The 19,777-nt window shown below is 42.0% G+C and overlaps 1 protein-coding gene across 22 annotated transcripts in view; it reads right to left on the bottom strand.

The window, feature by feature from the left end:
- Window positions 1-19,777, bottom strand: part of tcf7l2 (transcription factor 7 like 2) — a 107,849-nt gene that overhangs the window by 6,288 nt on the left and 81,784 nt on the right. For 8 of the 22 annotated variants that reach the window (XM_023340503.1, XM_023340513.1, XM_023340510.1 and 5 more), the window contains 9 exons: window positions 17,895-18,027; window positions 15,025-15,127; window positions 12,761-12,847; window positions 7,231-7,371; window positions 6,968-7,130; window positions 6,738-6,845; window positions 4,337-4,400; window positions 3,528-3,578; window positions 757-829 (listed from right to left, as the gene is read on the bottom strand). In XM_023340503.1, the coding sequence (XP_023196271.1) occupies window positions 757-829; window positions 3,528-3,578; window positions 4,337-4,400; window positions 6,738-6,845; window positions 6,968-7,130; window positions 7,231-7,371; window positions 12,761-12,847; window positions 15,025-15,127; window positions 17,895-18,027 (923 nt within the window). Of the gene's footprint in view, window positions 1-176; window positions 250-756; window positions 830-3,527; window positions 3,579-4,336; window positions 4,401-6,737; window positions 6,846-6,967; window positions 7,131-7,230; window positions 7,372-12,760; window positions 12,848-15,024; window positions 15,128-17,894; window positions 18,028-19,777 lie in introns of all 22 variants that reach the window. The other 14 variants (XM_023340507.1, XM_023340514.1, XM_005794560.2 and 11 more) reach the window with 8 other exon arrangements.

Genomic DNA, 19,777 nt, shown 5'->3' on the forward strand with positions numbered 1-19,777 from the left:
GTTCAACAAGAAAAAAACAAAAAAAGTAGCTGAGCAGGAATTTTATAGGAGCAGGAAAAAAAAAAGAGATTTCCATCTGTCAGCACGTGTTTTAGGAAGACATTGGAGCCAATTAACGAAGGAGGAAGATGCTCAGTGTGGATGTCTTCCTCTCGGTTGGACTACAGCAGTTATACCTGCATGGTTTGCACCATAAACTCAGCTGGTCAAGCCCGAACAAGGCACGACACTTCTTTGGGGTATTTGCATCTGTTAGCCAAAGAGGTAGACACAAACAGACAAAAAAGAAAATAAAGAAAAAAAAAAAAAGAAAATGTACATGTCATTACACAGACAAAAAAAACATAGCCAGGGCTTAGATTTAGGCTGGCAACACTAGGATAACCTCCATTTGGACCAAACTATTGGACTTCAGATCCTCCAAGCCTCGACCTGCCAGTTTTTAGCTTACAATGTATCCTGCAATAACCTCCCCGCCCCCTTGCGTATTTATTCATACGTTCATGCAAACACGTCATTCGTCCAAACAAACACTCACTTATTCCCCCAAACAGGAAGCAAGAACCCAGAGAGAGACCGGCAGAGCGTGGCTGGAGGAAGCTGGGTGGGTCACAATAGCCCGGCGGGACAGACAGGGAGGAAGGCGCAGAGGGAAATAAAACGAGCAGCGAGAGAGCGAGAGGAGGCATTCCCAGCGTTCACACGTCCCCAGCCTTCACCTTGGCCCTGGCCAGTGCAAGCACACACCATACACACCTGCACGGGCCACACCAGTTATTCTGTTGGTCGAGCCCAAAGCGCGCTCGACACTTCTTAGGAGCGCTCAGGTCTGGTGCCACAACAGGGAAGGGGAAGCCAGCAGAGGAGGAGGAGGAGGAAGAAGAGAACCGAAACCAGTAAAATAAGAGTCAGGAGAAAGGAGAAAAAAAAGACAGAAAACCAGTGAATCTGTGAAGCTAAGCAGTGGCTCCAAAACCCCACAAGGCCATTATCAAATATGCATAAAGTCAATTATATTGTACCAGAAATTAGTAGAGTCCAAAAGCATGCAAGCTATCAAGTCATATTACAAAAACAATCCTTTCAAAAGTCATAAAATGTAAACTCTGAGGGAAGTTAAAGCAGATTTTAGGATAGGTCTTAAGAGATTAAAAGGATAAAAACAAAAATAAATGCAGGTTGGATTAAGTTGCTGTTAGATGCTACCAGTTTTAATCTGCAGGTGGCAAAACTAGACAGTGGGAGCAGTGAGACTTGGTTCCAGCTAAGGAAAGGATTAACAAAAGGCTGGATCTTCAAGAGGGAAGAGGGTCTTTAGACCTGGAATCAAACAGTTTGACCGGTTTCAAATAAGCAAAGACAGTCTGAAGCAGAGCAGCACAAAGTCACAAAGCCTCTGTCCATTCATAAAGCAGGCATGGAATTATCTAAAACCCAAGTCATTCTTACTACTGCCAAATAATACATTCGTTACTGCAATTATAATAATCTTGAATAGATTGAAGCAGAAATATTGAATAAGATACCTTTGGAATATTAAATCTTTTTGTCATTCTGCTCTTTACTTTTATATTAATATGAGTACATCAAGTTGACATTAGCTGATTAATCTGCTTAGCTGTTTACACAGGTAGCCAGCCTGAGCAGAAATAGTTTTAAAAACTGGTGTGTTATCTGCAACCAGAAATATTTCCAAACAGCTGAATTTGTGTTTCTTATAATAGCTGGAATAACATAAATGTCTTATTTTCAACCGGCTAAAAGTGAGAGAGGGAAGCACCGCATTAACTAAACCAGGTGTGTATCCTTTTTGTCCTTCTATGACGGTTTTAATACAATAACAAAAAATAAAAATACACTTCTTATGCTTTCACAAATAAAAGCTCCTTAAATCTCGATGTCCTGATTAGATTCCTTAAAAAACAAACAAAAATAAACAGGTAAGCTCCACAGTAGATGAAAATTTAAGCTAACCTTTAGCAGCTATCCGGTGTAATCTCACAGTAGTTACTAACAGTTTGAGGTTAGCTTGTTTATGTCTCCGTAACTCAATAACTATTTCATCCTTATTTCAAACTAAGACTTTTAAACCATATAAAGTTTGCAGGAATACCTTGGACTTGTTAGAGCACGCTTCACAAGGCAAACATCACCTTGGTGAGAATTTTTGTGCCACCTACTGGTGTGGCATGTCCACTGATCAGAGTGGACATGCCACACCGGTAGGTGGCGATAAGATCCACCTTAACAACATAAAAATAGACAGGAAGTACATCCTAGAGATGGTGTGAGAGCCTACTGAAAACCATAATGTCTTGTTTCTCATGAACTGAGGTGTTCGGACAAGTTGACAGAGTTACACAAATTGTGTGTTAAGCCCCTAATCTGGTAGAATCTTTGACAAGCCTTAAAGGAATTTTAAATTATAGAAACTGTATTTTATGGATTTTCTTAGGGGACAGAGGTTTAATTTTAAGTATTTATTTTTAAAGAGGTAGTTTCTTGTGCAAATGAGAAAATCTGCTTGAGTTTTTGGATGATTCTGTTTTCCTGGATGGACATCTTTTCAGTCCGACCAGAATTTTGTGTTTGTGGTAATAATTTGGAAATATTTGCGATACTTACGCTTATTTATGACGGTAGAATTGACTTTTTATTACTTGTTGTATAGATTATGGACTATGATTAAACATCAATTAAGACTGAAGCAGCTGTTTAGTACAAATAAGAAAGTTTTTGAAAATTTTTGAGAAAAATTTGCAATAACCTCCCAATTATTAGCGCAAAAAAGTGCGGGGATTTGTTGAATTTGCGTGAATTTCCACGATAATTCTCAAGAAACTGGAGGGACTGATTGATATAACCAGATAAAAACTGCATTGATTTGACTGATAACATAATATTTAAGCACACTTAGTGTTTACTCTGGAAACTAGAGGGCCACAAAAAACGCTTTGGCGCACTGGATTTGGCCCACGGGCCTTGAGTTTGACACATGAAGTAGTATTTGAGATAACTAACACACATTTAAAACTGCACTTTTTAAAAACTTGGTATATAACTTGATGCCTATAACAAGTCTGTGCCCATTTACAACTTTCTGAGTTGTAGCAGTACAACACTGTTTGATTCCAGGCCATGTCTGAGACAATACGTCTTATAAAAACAGGGAGAAGGCCAAACTCATGCTGGCCTGTTGGAAAGGCAAAAAAGCAGCTACCAAAAGCATATAGATTAAGGAGGTTTACCCTGATGTCCCAAGCCCTTACTTCACAATAATAATCTATCACTTCCTCAAGCACACTGCATTGTGATTTAGCCAAAACATAGAAACATATGAATACAGCCTAGCTTAAAGAACATCAACATTTTAGGAAAAGAAAGCAGCAAACAAAGCAAAAAAAAAAGAAGCATATTTCAGAATAAAGAATTTAAGGTAAAACCCGTCCCATACACATACATTGATTTAAAAAGAAAAATAATCAAAGAAACAGTTAGTAATTTGATACTTAAAATGACATTAGCACCTGTAATCGGAGGGAGTGAAAGGCAAGGGTTTGGAAAATATTCTCTGTGTTCTGAAAAAAAAAGAACAGATAGAGAGGCCTTCAAGAAGAAATCCGTCACCAAAACGAGCGCAAAATACATTGATAACAAGTCGACACAGCGTCCTCACAATATGAATCAGAAGAGTAGAGATGGATTTAAAAAAAATTAAATAAATAAATCACAGAATTAGCAAACCTCCTTAATTTTAAGATGTAAGTGATTTGTTTTTATTTAAAAGAAGAGCATGCATGGAAGCAAGCATAAAGCACACACACATGCACGGTTCTGGGACACACACACACACATGCACACACCCCGACAACAAGGCACAGTAGTGCAGTCGATCTGCAGGGCAAAGGCAATATAAAATTATAAAAACAGGGCCAAGCACACAACTCTGCCAAAGTTAATGGCTTTCAAAATGCTTCAAGTTCTTAAAAAACACATATCAAAATACCAGGGGGCTAAGAGCCCAAGCAGGGTGAGTGAGGGGGGTGTAGTGGGGGACTACAGGGGGTCATGCATATTCAGTTGTTATTAGCTAGGGAGAGCTGGGGAAAATGGGGGAAAAAAGAGGAGGGAGGGGTTTACAAGCAACTCTACCATTTAAACATTGCACTGGGTAGCATAACTATACCGAGAAAAAAGAAAAAAAGGCAAGCACAATATAAAAAAAAAAACATAACAGGAAAAAAAAACAAGCTTGACTTTTATCTTGCAAGATGTCACATCTGCCTGACACATGATGGGGTTCTTCTAATATAAGAGATAATTGCAGCTCACTTACCATTGCTCTCTGCTTGCTGCTTTTCCCTTTTTCTCTTCTTCCTTTTCCCCTGTTGGTTAGCCGCCAAAAAAATAGAAAGAAAAAAAGAGATAGACACCGACAGGAACCTTAGTTATTATATAGCAGAATGCCCAAAACATGAAACAGAGAATAGGACTCATCTTTGTGTTTACTTATTTATTCATTCACTCTTTCTCTGCTGTTTATTCCCCTTTCTTGCTCTCTCTCTGCTGTGTTTTTGCCCTCCGGTTTGTAACAGCCACTGCAGGCCAGACAAAAATCTCCCCCTCTCTCTGTTTGCAGTCTGTTTCTCCTCTTTTCTTCTTGTAATCTTGTGCCCCCCACCCCCCATTCTGTTAAAAGCTAGACATTTTGACACGCTTCTGCTTAGCCAGACAGATTTCTCTACAGCTGCTGAAAGGAGATTGCTCTGGTCAGCAGCATGCAGAAACTGAATAATCTGGCACTTACGTGTCAGAACAAAATGTCCAAGCTGCAAAACATCCACCATAGTCAAATAGTCAAGCTCATCCAAACACAAACTGTTTTATTAATTGCATACTGTGACCAGAAAACATATCTTTGTTTTGTTGATAAATAAAATAATCCAACTGCAAATAACAACAGGTCATGATTCTAAACTCAAAATGATGCTTGTGATACATTTGAGTCCAACTTTCCTCAGATGCTTCAGTTATAGTACGGTACATGTCAACTCTGATCAGTGGACATGCCACACCAGTAGGTGGCGATAAGATCCACCTTAACAACATAAAAATAGCCAGGAAGTACATCCTAGAGATGGTGTGAGAGCCTACTGGAAACCATAATGTCTTGTTTCTCATGAACCGAGGTGTTCGGACAAGTTGAAGGAGTTACACAAAGCTCCAGTGTTGTGATTTTAGCACAGAAAGCAACAAACAAGACATTTACGTTACTGAATCTCAAAACATGCATTAGTTGTTTTTATAAGAACTTTACAGACACTATGGGGAAAAAACAACACAATAAAAGGTGTAGAAGCTAAAAAAATAAAATGTATCGCAGCTTATAGTAACTTCCACCATTTATTCCCACTTTTCAAATTTTAAAACAGGAGCTTTTAGATGAGTTGCTGCAGATAATGTCATAAATCTAAGGCCTAGGTCACACGTGCCTGGATATCTGGGAAAACAAATATATTTTTATGCATTTTGGCTTTTCATCCACATGAAAACCTGTGTTTATTTCACTACAAATGGCTACTTATAAAAATTCTGACCAAAGTGGGGATTTGAGAAAACTTCATATTTGTGTTTGCATGTGAAAACGGAGATGTATGGTCCAGCGCATTAAGATCTGCGGCACATAATGCGCCAATTTATTTACATACTTGATTTGACATGATTCCCAACAGATATTCAAAGTCAACATTGTTATGTTAACTCTGTAGTCTAATAATCCATTTAAAAGTAGTTCAATCTACATATCTGCACACAAATGAACAGGAAGTTGTGGCTGTTTTGAAGCAATCTGACTGGCTGACAAGACTTAGCTTAGTGCTACGCTGCCCCCTATGGGTTTGGTATGCTTAAAACAGTGGTCCCCAAACTACGGCACGCGGGCCAGATGCGGCCCGCCTCCACATTTGGTCCGGCCCCCTGAACAATACCAGAGTATTTTCATATATGTGCATTTTTATTTGATTTTTATGTTTAGCACTCTTACAATCGTCACACTTTTTCTGTTACAAACTGACCCCGGCCCCCCATCAGAGAAGGGACAAGTTATGTGGCCCTCACAGGAGAAAGTTTGGGGACCCCTGGCTTAAAACAATGCTGTGGAGCAAATTTGTCGGGTTCATGTGTATGAACACTTTTCTGAAACTGATTCTGTGTGTACAATATTATTTTTTTAAACGATATGGCAAAGATATTTGTATAAAAACACGGATACATGTGGACAAAGTCTAGGACTCTAATATAGAATCCATGAATGAATGAACAAACTAATGCAAGGATGGATGGACAAATGGACAGATGGATAAACAGATACCATATAAATGGATGGAAATAGATTATTTGTGCTAGTCCTTACTTATCCATATTTTGGAAATCCTTCAATCTAATTTTTTCCAGGTTGTGTCAGAACTCTGGTGCTCTTAAGAACAGGCCCAAAAATTCAGCAACATGAAAAACCCACTAAATATTTTACACATTTATCACAAAACTGACAATTAAACTCCACCATGCAATAAGCGGCTGCACTTTAATAAGTCTGTCACATTTTAGAAACACAGAAGAAGAATCTGAGGTCCTACGTGTGTAAGAGGAAAAGCAAAGAAACACTCTTCCTGTGAAACCAAAACAAATCAAAGGGGAGAAAGAAGAGGCCGTTACGACTTGTAAACCTAAAAACTTACATAGTTGTCTCGTGCTGACCAGCCGGGGTACAGCTGCATGTGGAGCTGTCGCTCTTTCCTGGCCAGCTCGTAGTACTTGGCCTGCTCCTCCCGCGATAGGGCGTGCCACTGCGCATTGACAAACACGTCAGGACTTTTATAATTGTCCCCACTTCAAGATTCAAGTACGACTGAGTCATATTTTTTTACCATATTCCCCAGTACCATATTGGAACGTTTTCGAGACTTACCCTTCGCCCCAGGATCTGGTTGATAGCAGCGCTTTCTTTCAGTGTGCACTCCGCCACCACCTTGGCCCTCATCTCCTTCATGTAGAGCATGAAGGCGTTCAGAGGCTTCTTTATGTGGACCTGCTTCTTCTTCTCCTCCTCCTTCTTCGCATCTGACTGTTTCCTAAAAAGCGAGGACAGAAGAGGACGGGCGGAGTGAGACGAGACGAGGCCGAGCGTGTCGCCACGCAGGGAAAGTCGGGGACGCAGGGCGGGCTACTCACGAGCTGTTGAGTGAGCTAATGTCGCTGTGGGAGGATTCCTGCTTGACGTTGGGCGTGACGATGGCCGGGTGGGGGATGCCCGTGGTGTGCAAACTGTGGTGGGGGGGCACCATGTGTGGGGGGAATCTGGAGGACAGAAGACTGTGTAAATCGTCAGAATGGACACGGATGAAATGAGGAGATGGAGTACAAACAACACAATGCAGATGCAGCTAAAACTGAACTTGTTTTTATCTTAAGATTAAAGCGTTTAGTTATTGTCATTAAAATGGAACAGAGGACATCAAAGACACAATGACATTTTAAAAGTTAGTTAAATAAAATTCAATGATAAAAAACATTTATGTATATATATTGTTAGGTTTTTATATGACTGACCAACACAAAATAGTGCATATTTATGAAGGGGAAGTAAAATGACACATGTTTTTGCAAATGAAAGTGATGGAGCCCCAGAGCTCAGGGGGGACAATCCATCAACAGGACAAATAGTAGTTTGTCCTAAACCCAAACTTTATTACAAATAACCAGAGGTCAAATGAAGACTCATTTAAATGTTAAAGAAGTAAAAAAGACTCCATTGCCACCATAAAGCACAGCGATGGCCACATCATGCTGTGGGAGTGCTTTTTTTTTTTTCCAGTGCAATCCTGCAAAAGCACCTTGTGTGTGCTCAGAAAGACTTGAGCAGGACAATAAAACAAGCATTTTTCAGGTTTTAGAATAGCCTAGTCAAAGTCCAGACCTAAATCTAATTGACAATCCATGCTAAGATATGGAAATTGATTGCTCCTAATCCAATCTGACAAAGAACAGCCAAAAAGTCTGTGGACGTGCAAGACATCCCCCCCCCCACCAAAAACTTGGAGCTGTAATTTCAAAGAGAGCTGATTCTCCAAAACATCAACTTGGGGAGTTTACAAATGCATGCCACACTTTTCAGATTACGCACTGCTTTGTGTTGGTCCATCCAATAAAATCCCAATAACCACACTGAAGTTTGTGATTGCTGAGATGACATGAAGTTTGCGACAAAATGTAGAAATGTCAGAGAAGCACAAAAATCTCTGTAATGAAAAATAAATGCCTAAATTTTGGATGGCAAATCTCTAGCCATTATCTCCTGTCAAGCCAATCCTGCAGAGTAGGAGAAACGCTCTAGTTATCGCTCCAGATTTTGGGTCTCCATCTGCAAATTCAGCACCGTCAGCACCGCTGCCATCTTTATCTACCTCACTCTCCCATCATGGTTTCGTAATCTCCAACTGGTCCGCCACACAGAAACTCTTATTTAAGAAACGATTTAACAGCCCAGAACCAGCCACACAGAGAGTGTGTGGAGCTAATTATCTGAGAATGTGTGTATGTATGTATATATATATATATATATATATATATATATTTATATCCGCATGTGTACGTTTAAAGGCCTCCACGTGACCAAACAAATTTAAGAGAAGGATGAAGGAGAAACGAAGGAGTAACTCTTATTTTTTTGTTAAAGCAGCTCATTATCCGACTGTGTCTGGCTGCATGGCTCCGAGCCAGAATATAATGATGAGGATAAACTCGCCAGGAACAACTAGTTTCTGTTGGAGGCCATCTCAGGGGAGTACCACAGCTACTACCCCACCTCCTCCTCCCATCAAACTCTTTTCCTCCATTTCTCCTTTCCCCCTCTCCTCCCTTCATCCCTGACACGCCGGTGTTTGTGCCGTGTCATCGGCTGATGGGGAGAGCGGCGGCGGCGGCGGTAGTGGCTGCATAGAGCCCATCATTAGGGCCCGCGTTTGCTCCGCTCCCTCCGTTTTCCTTTCTCTCCCTCCTTCGCTCTCTGTGCACTTGTTAAAATTTCCTCTGTTCTTCTTCTCTACTCCTCCTTGTCCCCTTGCTGCCTCCTCCCTCCTCCCCTCCACCCTGCAGCCACCGCGTGGCCCAGGTTATGGTTTAAACATGACGGCCATCCCTTTGAAGCGTCCGGGGCATTATCATCGTCGTCATCATCATCATCGAGGCTCATCAGCAGCGAGAAGCAGCCTGGACCAATTTAAGCAACATATAGAGGCAGTGGAGACCCCCACCTACCCAGCAACCCTGGGGCTTCTACGTCTCAATCTGAAAAGGTAAGAATGGCTGTCGGGAGAAGGGAGGGGAGGCAGGGTAAATGGGGGATTGGGTCACCGGCGCAGTGAGGCCGAGCGTTAGCTTAATTGCCGGTAGCCCCCTGCGCTTGTTTAATGTATAATGATGTGGCCATTCCGCGGGAAAGAGAGGAAGGAAGCGGCATGACAGGAGGACATATCAAAGGGCCAGGCTTGATCACAAGGGACGAAATGGTCTTCACATCCACCCACCTGTCCCACATACATCCAACACACACACACACACACACACAATGAGGGGGAACATGCTTTGGCTGCAACCCCATTATCAAAATAATGCATTGGATTTGCTCCTCTCTACTTCTCTGATTCCTTTCATACCAGAATGGATCGTTTTGCAGGACGACTTATCAGCGCCGTTCCCTCAGTCCTAATTCCACCCAACTCCTGACTGAACTAACAGGGTTCGTATACTTTTCCCACAGTAAAATTCAAGCACTCTTAAAGTATTTTTAAGATAAGTAGGCCTGTTACAATAACAACTTTTGATAGGCGATAAATTGGCCCAGAAGGTATTGCGATAAACCATAAAATTGTCATTTTGAGACCCTTTTCAACTAATAAAATAAAGCAAGTACAACCTCTCAAAGTTCAATAAGCTGCCACATATATAACACTTAAACTGCAAGACAACTGAAACAACAAATAAAATGGATACTGAAGTATCTGTAAACAAAACCGTCCTTCAAAAAAGAGGCGAGTTGAGACAAAAACACCAGACTGAAGACTTTTGTCATCCAGTCAAGACACAAGAAAAAACAATTGTGCAAGTGCAAATCATCTTGCTCCTTTTAATTGATCACGCATCTAATTGATTTATTGCTTACTGTGACGGGCCTAAATGTAAGTTTTCAAACTTTTCCAGCGCCGCACTTTGGAGAAAAAAGCAGTATTAATGAACTAAAGCAGAGAGTTTTAATTCCAACAATATTACTTATTACTGTTATTAATAATGTCTTGTGTTAGTATTCTACATTATACTGCAGGGAGAAGGTCCACTAAAGTATAACAAAATTTTGTTTTGAAATGTCTTGCTTACACACACCTTATACATCTGACTAGTCTGAGAAAGTTATTTAAAAAATCAGTAAAAAATATTCTCGACAAGTTTTCTTTCACTTAGCAAACAGAAATAATTTTGGTGATTCTAACTTGCCTAAAATAAAAGAAGTTTGGTCTGATTTAATGTCAGACAACAAGAAAGAAAACTGTAGGCTTTTTATTATCTTTCAATATCTGGTTTCATCTGTAAATAACCAAATTTAGGCTTTTAATCAAATGCTGTAGTGCGTTTTATTACCAAATTGTGTAGTTTGAATATCAAGCACTTTCAAGGATTTATACAGAAATCACACACATTCCAAACCTTAAAAACTTCAATCATTTTGAAGTTCTTCCAGCACCAGCGTGAACCCTGCAAAGAGCTGGGCTTTGGCTCATCTTTACTCTGCTTCCAGTCAGCGGAGCTCGCTGCAGACTGACTGAGCTGCCTGAACACGCTGACCGTTTTGCTTTGCTTTGAACAAAACCAACTAGCTGAAGGCTACATATGAAAGGAGGTTTGATACAATTAAGCCGATTGTTTTGGATGTTTTGCTCTCCTCTGGTGAGGAGTTTTTTTCGTTTTTGGAAGGGTGGGGCAATGGGCTTTAAACCCCTCCCCTCCTTCTCCAGAGAACTCCCAGAGCTCTCCATCTATTCAGTTATACTAATTCAATTAGGGGCCTCATCACAGGGGCATTAGCTCTTTCCCCATGGCCAGGCCCCCTCCCCCTCTCCTACACCCCCAGTCAGTATATTCAATTAGCTGCACTGGAAATAAGATGATCGCATTGTAGGGGCTGTCATTAAGGGAGCAAATTAGCAGTCGCTTAAAGCTCCGGTTGGCCGGGATGGCAGATGCCAACGTCCGACCAGGCTTGCCATCCGACGGACTGACTGAAACTTGTTGGGCAAAAATGACTGAGAGGGAAATCAGTGGAGTGGTTGGCTTCCTAAGCATATGTCCAGACAGATTTAAAGACGAGTGGCAAAAGCAAATGAGGTGGATTAGCAGTGCATGCAAACAATACTACTTTGAAATATCTCTGCTGCCCAGACAATCGAGCTGTTAGCATCTCATAATAGTCAGGAGACTGTCAGTCAGAGGCCTCTTCAGATATGTTGCAAGACTGACTGCTACTGGAGATTTTTCCTGCTCACAGCATCACCACCCACAACGACTCTTTGATGGATTAATTTACGACCACGTTTAATTTACCTTTGAAATAAATACAATAATTTTTAATTGAACCGAATTGAATAAATTTGAATAATTGGTTGAATTCTTACAGTCAGCTGACACGCAGTGCACAGCAAAAGATGGGAGAGGGGCAGCTCTACATTGATTTGTCTGTTCTGTGAGTGAGACAAAAGTACAGAAGTTTCCTCTGTGTTCGACAACAAGTTGGGGAGGGGCAGCTGTTTTTACTTTGAATTATACCAAAAAGATGAAGACATTATTTGTGTACCTTGCAAGTGAGCAAAACGCCAGCTGCAGTGTGCAGCAACAGGCGGAGGAGGGGAGGGGCGACGCTGTTACTGCGGCACTTTCACTAGCATCTCAGTAAAAAGTAGGAATGGTTTTACTCATAAAAACTCTGTATATGTTAATTCTGGCCCTTGCCTAAAAGAGGCCGTGCTTTCTCAGCTGCTGGCTCTTTGCATACATGATCCATCACTGTCACAGAGGACTAAACAAGCCGCCCTCAGGAGCTGCTTTTCCAATCAGGCTGTAATTAAACTCAAGCTCGGCTTCAGACGAGCAACGACCAGAGGAGCCTGAAGAATCCAACTCAATGTAGAGGAAACACATTCCTCACCAGTAAAAACACCAGCACATGTGTTCAAGATGACAAATACACACACACACACACACCCACACACACACACCAACTCGCCTCCTCTCGCGGGAGCCCTGATGTCCACAGCGGCACTTGAACTAGACCCTAATGGGGCGGACGGAGGCGACCGGAGCTTCACATCGTGGTGTCACCTACAAGATGCCGCTGTTTGTTTATCTGTTTGGCTGCTTCAACTCGCAGCAAGGACATGCCCCCTCCGTTTCATTTCTGCTCTGCCTGACATGCGGCGGGGGTAAACGTTCTTCAGGGGCCTCATTAGAAAATTATAAATATAATTAATATTTGAGCATGCAAGCTGGAGCCCCTTTCCTGCACTGGAGAATTGGCCTTTTGAACACGCTGATGTTGAGCGTGAGCGTCTCCTTAAGGGAGACGTTTCTGGAAGATGTGCGCAGATAAGATGCAGACAGATGAGTGAAGAGGAAGTGAGTGTGAAGGTGTTCGTGCACTTTAGGTTTAACTCACCTTGACATGGATGCGTTGACAGTGAGCGCAGTTGGGTAGGGGTGTCTGAACCCCCCTGTCGTGATTGGATAAACAGGTTGACCTTGCCTGGGAAGAGGGAAAGAGAAGAAGAAAGCGGATAAGGTAAAGGAATAAGGTTGATGGAAGAGGGGACGCCAAAGCCCCACCGCGGGCCTCTTTATTCTCATTTGATCAGGACAAAAATCGAGGGGATTGCAGAGCGCAGATCAAAGTGAGGGAAAACTCCGAACAATTTGAATGCCACAAATCTTGATAGCAGTGGCTAATTAAATTTCATAACCCTTTGCTCGGAGTCGACAGAGTGGGGCCCCGTTCCTCCCCGAGCTGGAACTAGGTGTTTTGTTGTGATAATTAAAGACGAAGCGCGGGTCCCTTTAATGGAGCCATCACGCTAATTGAGGTCTACACATCCAAAGACAAACAATAATGAATGTAAATTTATACCAAAATAAAGTGCAGCGAATCAAAGGGCGCCACAACTGCGCTCAGGGCTTCTCTCGGTATTTAGATCGCGGTGAGAAAACATTAAATTAACAGAGCTTAATTTGTAGCCTTTTGTCATATTAACAAGTGTTGACAAGAGTTACCAAGGGAGAGCCTCTGTGAGGAATTGTGGGTAAAACACAGGCAATCACAGCTCATTGCTCTAATTGGAGAAAACGCAGACATGCAAAATAGGACTTGACGGAAAAATGGAAAGTTGAGCTCGGTGAGAGTTTAAGGAAGCAGGTCCAGGAGAGATTGCGTTAGAAAATCAACTCTGGGTTTCAAAGAGGAAAACCACTTTCAGTAATGATCATAAGGGATTTAATTGTCTTCAGCGTACTGTACTGTTAACTCATAAGCCAGATGGGAAAAACAAGCTGCCCCCCAAATAATGATATGTAAAAAGCCTTAAAATAACTGGATTTTTTCTTAAACTTCTTATGAAGAAGTTTAACCTTTAATTCCAGTAAATGTTTTGAGTGGGTTAAATATCCAATATTTAAAATAATTTTTAATACAATACCCACTTTGTTAGGACCCCCAATGAGTCACCCAATGTTGCTGAGATTTTTAAAAAATTGATCACATATTCTAGACTTTCTCTTTCCCTGGGGTTAAAATATATTACTTCTCAAAATATAAAAGGCAAGAAAACATACTACGAAAGTGAAGCAGATGTGTAACGAAAACACGATGTCTGAACTTACAAATAAAACAAACTTTGCTTTGGTCCTTCATTGCCACCATAACTGAATGACAAACCACAACGTTCTCAAGCAGACTGCAGTAGAGGAAGTCCTCCAACTACGGTTTCATTTTGGTGCAGCTTTTTAAAGCCATGCGGTGGAACATAGAGTTCTGTAATTTAGTTCTGCACATTAACTCTGGGAAGGAGCCGAACATTTTTGCTATGATTACAAATGTGCTATTACTTCCCTACTTTACAGTAAAGGTCCAGGTTTTTCCAAATGTAAGACTTCTAAAGACCATTATGAATGTAATTAAAACCTGCATTGTGCCAAAAATGTACAAGATAGTTTAAATTTGCAATAAATTTGCACTTATTCATTTCAGGGTTTTCCCCAGTGCATTATAAGCCTGGCGGGTAACCAGGCTTTTTTTCCACCCCCACCAGCCTAAGCATTGCTTATTTTTCAAAGTCTTTTAAAAATGTTTGCATTTTTAAGACTTTATAGTTGGTGTTCAGGTATTAATCGTTCAATAAAGTGATATTTTCAAATTTCCTGTCAACTTTAAAAATGTTTAAACTCAAAAACACAACGGCCGCTGGATGAATGACTGCCGTAGCGCCCAACCACTGGATTTAGCAAGTTTTCTGGAAACCTTCCATTTCAACTAAAAATCTGTTGTGCTCTGCAAGAACACTGTAAATGGATCACCACCAAGCCTTTCACCTGAATAATTATCAAATATGCAATGGCTAATTAGGACAAAAATGGTTTGCAAGCACAAAATCAACCCTAAAGAACTAAAACCTAGAGGAAACTGGAGATAAGACAGTAGAAGAAAGCACATAGGACACAAAAGTGTCCTACCTTAACTAAAACAATTATTTCCAAACATGGGATTAAAAGTACTCAAATTACAGGTAGAGTGACATCATGCTAGATTAATACATTTTATTTGGGGGCACCATCAAATTTGTCAACCATCATAAAGATGTGAATGCTTCTAGACTTTCACAAAACTCAAAACGAAAGATAGAAGAAAGAATAATAATAAAAGGAGTTGCTTACTGTGGTACTAACCATCCTAGCGGATGGGGGATCTGGCCAACGGTGCCAGGTGACAACGGGTAATAAGGAGATATGTCTGGAGGATGAGGAGGCCTCGGGATTCCTGTGGAAGGAAGAGAAGATGACAGGAAGGGGAGAGGAGGTGGACAGACAAGACGAGGACAAGAAGACAGAACCAAATCTTTGTCAGTGCTCAAATTCAGTCTTTGTTGAGTTTCACATCACAGCAGAACAAGATGGGAGGAAGACGAGGAGGAGGGAGGCCGAGAGAGGGAGGAAGGGGGGGCTTGTTGCTCGTGTGTACACAGCGCTAAAAATCACACTTGCTGATCAAAGGGCTTTGAGGGAGGCGGCACAATGTGTTGGAAGAGGCAAGGGTGTAGAGGAGTGAGAAGAAAACACCGATGAGGTTCTTGTCACATTTTGTCTGGCAAAGCAGGAGATTAATGATATAAAATGACGGAGGTTTAGAAGTTAACAAAACAAAGAGAGGGAATTAAAAAGCTGTCTCTGTGATCAGAGAGCTGCTAATAACAGTAAAACCAGCTGACTTTATGGATTGCTACCTGATGCATACATCAGAAACGCAACAACAGACATCAACAACAAACATTAGACTAGATGCTACCTATGTTAGTATAGCTACCTTCCTGAAGATCTCCCAGATATGCCCCCAAAAAACAGCTGATTTTCGTTTGCTATCCTCCCCGCTGACAAACATCGACAAAGATGTCCAATTTTTTTATTTTTGCTGGGATGGTTCGCCAAAACAATCTCAGCATCCTTTTACTTTTCTGTGGCAGCTGACAGGGGAAGAAACGGCATCGACAAGCTGCCCTGAACGAACAAAATAATAATAAAAAAAAGAGAAAAGGTCCCGAGCACAGCCGAGCGTAAAAATAACTTCCTCTCTCTTTGCAGAAATTTCAATCAAAGAATACTGGAGTTCTGCAAAAGCGCAAATCAGAAACTGGGAAATTTATGCGGGTGATGGTGTGATATTTCTACACAGCTGGTGCTGCTTCAGGTATTCATGGTGGCTGCAGATTAGGCGCAGGTTTCTGTTTAAACTTTGTACTTTTGTTACTGATGCACAATGTGATGAGTTTGCATGTGGCTGGGAGACTAAACCTGTCCAGGAATACCATTTTAGCAAAAGCGAGTCCCATTGAGTGGAAAAACCAGAGAGCATTATCCCATCGTCGAGCAATATAACTCATTAATTAATTAAACTCTGCGGCCAATTAAGCTGCCCCATTAACCACTACATTAAACAGCAGCTGGCACATTATTTCTCCTTTGTAAGGGGGCAATCATAATAAGGGAACATTATTACCTAAAACATGGGCCCAATCTGCCAGAGACCACAGAAAAAGCACAAAATTATTCACTGCACTGAAAAGCACATTAGCCAAGAAGAATGGGCTGAATGATAGTTAACAGAATTAAGTGCTGGGTCAAGATGCTCTCGGAAATGAATGAAATTAACTAAAAAATGTGCTCTGGATGTTTGTGGGAGACGCTACAGTGGTGCAAAGAAAAACGTTGAATTCAGCACCTGATCTGCAGAATCAACAGGCTGCCAAGCATTTAAAAAAAAGGAAAGTCCGACAGGCTAAAAGTTTGAGGAAAAGGCATAAAGAGCGCTTGACTTCCTGGAATCTTCGAAGATCGCAGGTCTCCGTTTTTATCTGAGCTCAAACTACCGAGGCTGCCTCGCGTTCAGCAGTCGGATTTGCGGTCATGCGAGTTCGAGGCTGTTTGCCAAATTCCCTGATTTACGAGGCGTTTTATGAGCCACAGCTCAGGTCGTTGTCCTCGAGTAAGAGAAGAAACCGAGCCACCGAGCGCTGAAGCTCAGTCAGAAACAGACGAAGCTGAACAAAGAAGAACCTGAACTGTATTCTAAATGTTTAAATGCAGATTTCTGCAGCGTTCTCGAAATGCTTCGGATTTCACTCTCTACTGGAGACACTTTTCAAACACGTTGCGCTGAATTTTAGTAGAGCTTTGAGCAGAAATTATAGCACATGCAGTTTTACAAAAGTATGAATCTACCTTGAACGTTTTTCATATTTGTTACTTCAGAGGAACACACATGTGGTGCATAACAGTGATGTTGAAGTGAAAATATGTTTCCAATAGTTTTCTGAGGTAAATATCTGAAAAGTGGCAGAAATGTATATTCCATCCAGTTTGTTCTTATAACCATGAATAAAATCAAATCAGAAGACAACAAATTCATAAAATAGTCAACCTGTGCTTTGGATTTAGATCTGTACTTTGACTAGGCCATAAGAACACTAAAAAAATGTGCTGATTGCATGTTTACGGTCAATGGAGGCTCCAACAGGTTCCCCCAGAACAAGCAGAGCGTTCCTACATGATGAGCAGATGAAAAACACCTGCTAACATATTTTATGGTGTGTTCAGGGTGACATTAGCATTCTCCCACACACACCGTTCGGCAGGCGGGCCAAAAGAATTATGTTTAGTGTCCCATTGACAGATTCTCCCACCAGAGCTGCGGATCCCTGCAGCTCCTCCGAAGCTACCAAAAGCTGTTTCTCTGAAGTATGTTAACTCTTATCAGAACAACTGCATTTATATGAAATTTTAGTCAGGTTTGGAGCTGAAAAAAACACATGCTGCACTTTTCAGATTCGTACTTGTAGAACAATTTGAAAATTACGTCCCCCGCCCCCAACTTCAAAATTATGCACAACTTGACATTTAAATACATAATTTGTGGTCAAATGTGAGAAAAACATCAAGAGCTGCAAGTATTTTCACAAAAAAATGTAGTTCAGATTCTGCTCCCCCCCCCATAAATATTTATAGAGTGAAAGAAATACCAGCTGGGGGCTTACCTGTTTTGGGATCCACGTCTGTCTGTAGGTGAGGTGGGGGGTTCCCCGGTGTGAAGTGCTCATTGCTGTAGGTGATCAGAGGCGTGAGGGGGTGCACATGGTGCGGGTGCTGTACCACTGGAACCTTATTAGACTGACAGAAAGAAGGATGTGCAGGAACACAAAAAGAAAGAAGAGAGAGAGAAAAGAGAAGAGACAGGGGTGTCAATATTTAGGTTTAAAACAGCTAAGGAGTCGTAGCTCGGTCTGAAAGAAGGAGGGAAAAAAAAAACGGATCAAATTCTGGTTACTCTCAAGGTGCCAAAGCCGCCAAACCACAGCAAAAATAGCATGGTTTGTAATTAAAAACACTTCTGCGGCATCAACCCTGGAATTCGGTAACACGATCTAAGAGGTTTGTGGGCTTGCCAGTTCCTATTTGGGCGTCATATTGGATGAAACACTTTTAAACCACCGCTGCAGCGAAGTAATCGATCATCTGTAAACCACAAAATCAAGGCAGCGGGAGTAAATCTGCAGCCATTAGTAGCTAGAGTCCAGCTCCAATATGCCTCCCCCCTACTTTATTTACTCCCTGAGGGCCTCAGTCAGGGAGAGTGCGGTCAGTAGTGTAATAAGGGTAAGGGGGTAAATAGAAGAGAGGTGGGGATGAAAATCCATTTCTGATTTTTTTTTTTTCCCAAATTAGTTTTAGCTATGTAATCTTCTCTTTGTGCTCCTAAGTGGAGCAGACCCCCGTTTTATTTTCAATTACCCATAGATTACAGTGGAGCTTTAGGGGTCTGGTGTTAACAGCAGCTCGGGCCCTCTCTGTCGGGCCGGGACGGGACGGGGACTGACATGCACAGTCCCCCTGAACATGAGATAACCAGATTAGAACCGCGCCGCAAGATTAGGCAGCTCTTGCCTCTTTACCCACACATCCTTACCCTGCCCTCAGCAGCCAAAGAAGCAGCACTAATCAGGCTTCTCGTAACATGGATGATATGTTCAGGAGGGGCGAGAGGAGTAAGACACCAAGCAGCTGTAGTTGTCTGAGTGCGTGAGTGTGTGTGTTCGGTCTCTTCTCTCGCAGGCCACACACCCTCATTAGTGACTTTAAACCGTGCAAGAGCGAAAAAAGGCTCCACTGTGGCACATTTCCACCAGACTTTGAAAAACATTAATGGGTCTAGATGCCGGCGGGGGGGCTACACGCTTAAGATGCGCGGTTGCCCCGGCGCTCGTCGACAATACAAATGCAAGAGCTTGCGGGCCAAGGACGGGACAAAAAATGTGTGCGGAGCTTAATGCCACAAAACTAATCATGCGCCCAGACAGTTTGAGGAGGGAGCCATCGCTAATACAGCAACAGTCCACCCAAAACCCAAACTCCTAATTCTGTCCTAGTAGTTCAGTCAGACTTGAACAAGTATCCCCATATACAGCTTTCTTTCCGCAGTGGCAATGATGGGGGGGAGAGTGAGAGAGCAGGAAAGAGAGAGGGGGGGGGCAGTGGTTGCTGTTCCCTATTGCCGTGGTCCCAATGAAAGATTAATGAACCTCAGCAGAACTCCAGGGAGGCACAGAGACTCCTGGGACTCATTCACAGCCCAGAGCTGAAAAGGCTAGGGGGGAAAGAGAGAGGAGGGGGGAAGAAGGACGGGAGGGATGTGTTTGTGTGTCGAGGAAGGGTGTGGGGGGTGGGGGGGGGGTGCAGGAATAGGTGGAATGAGATTCCTTAAAAAGAAACCAAGACTCTCATTTGGAACCCAAATCTGATCTGTACATTCACAACAACAACAAAAAAAGGAATAAAAGTGAAGAAGTGATCAGGACGCAGCTCAAGAGTTAGCAGGTCAACGGAAGAAGACGCTCCTCCCCACAACCCCTCACCTCCTAAC

Source organism: Xiphophorus maculatus, chromosome 10 (assembly GCF_002775205.1).
Source record: "Xiphophorus maculatus strain JP 163 A chromosome 10, X_maculatus-5.0-male, whole genome shotgun sequence".
NCBI classification, from domain to species: Eukaryota; Metazoa; Chordata; class Actinopteri; order Cyprinodontiformes; family Poeciliidae; genus Xiphophorus; species Xiphophorus maculatus.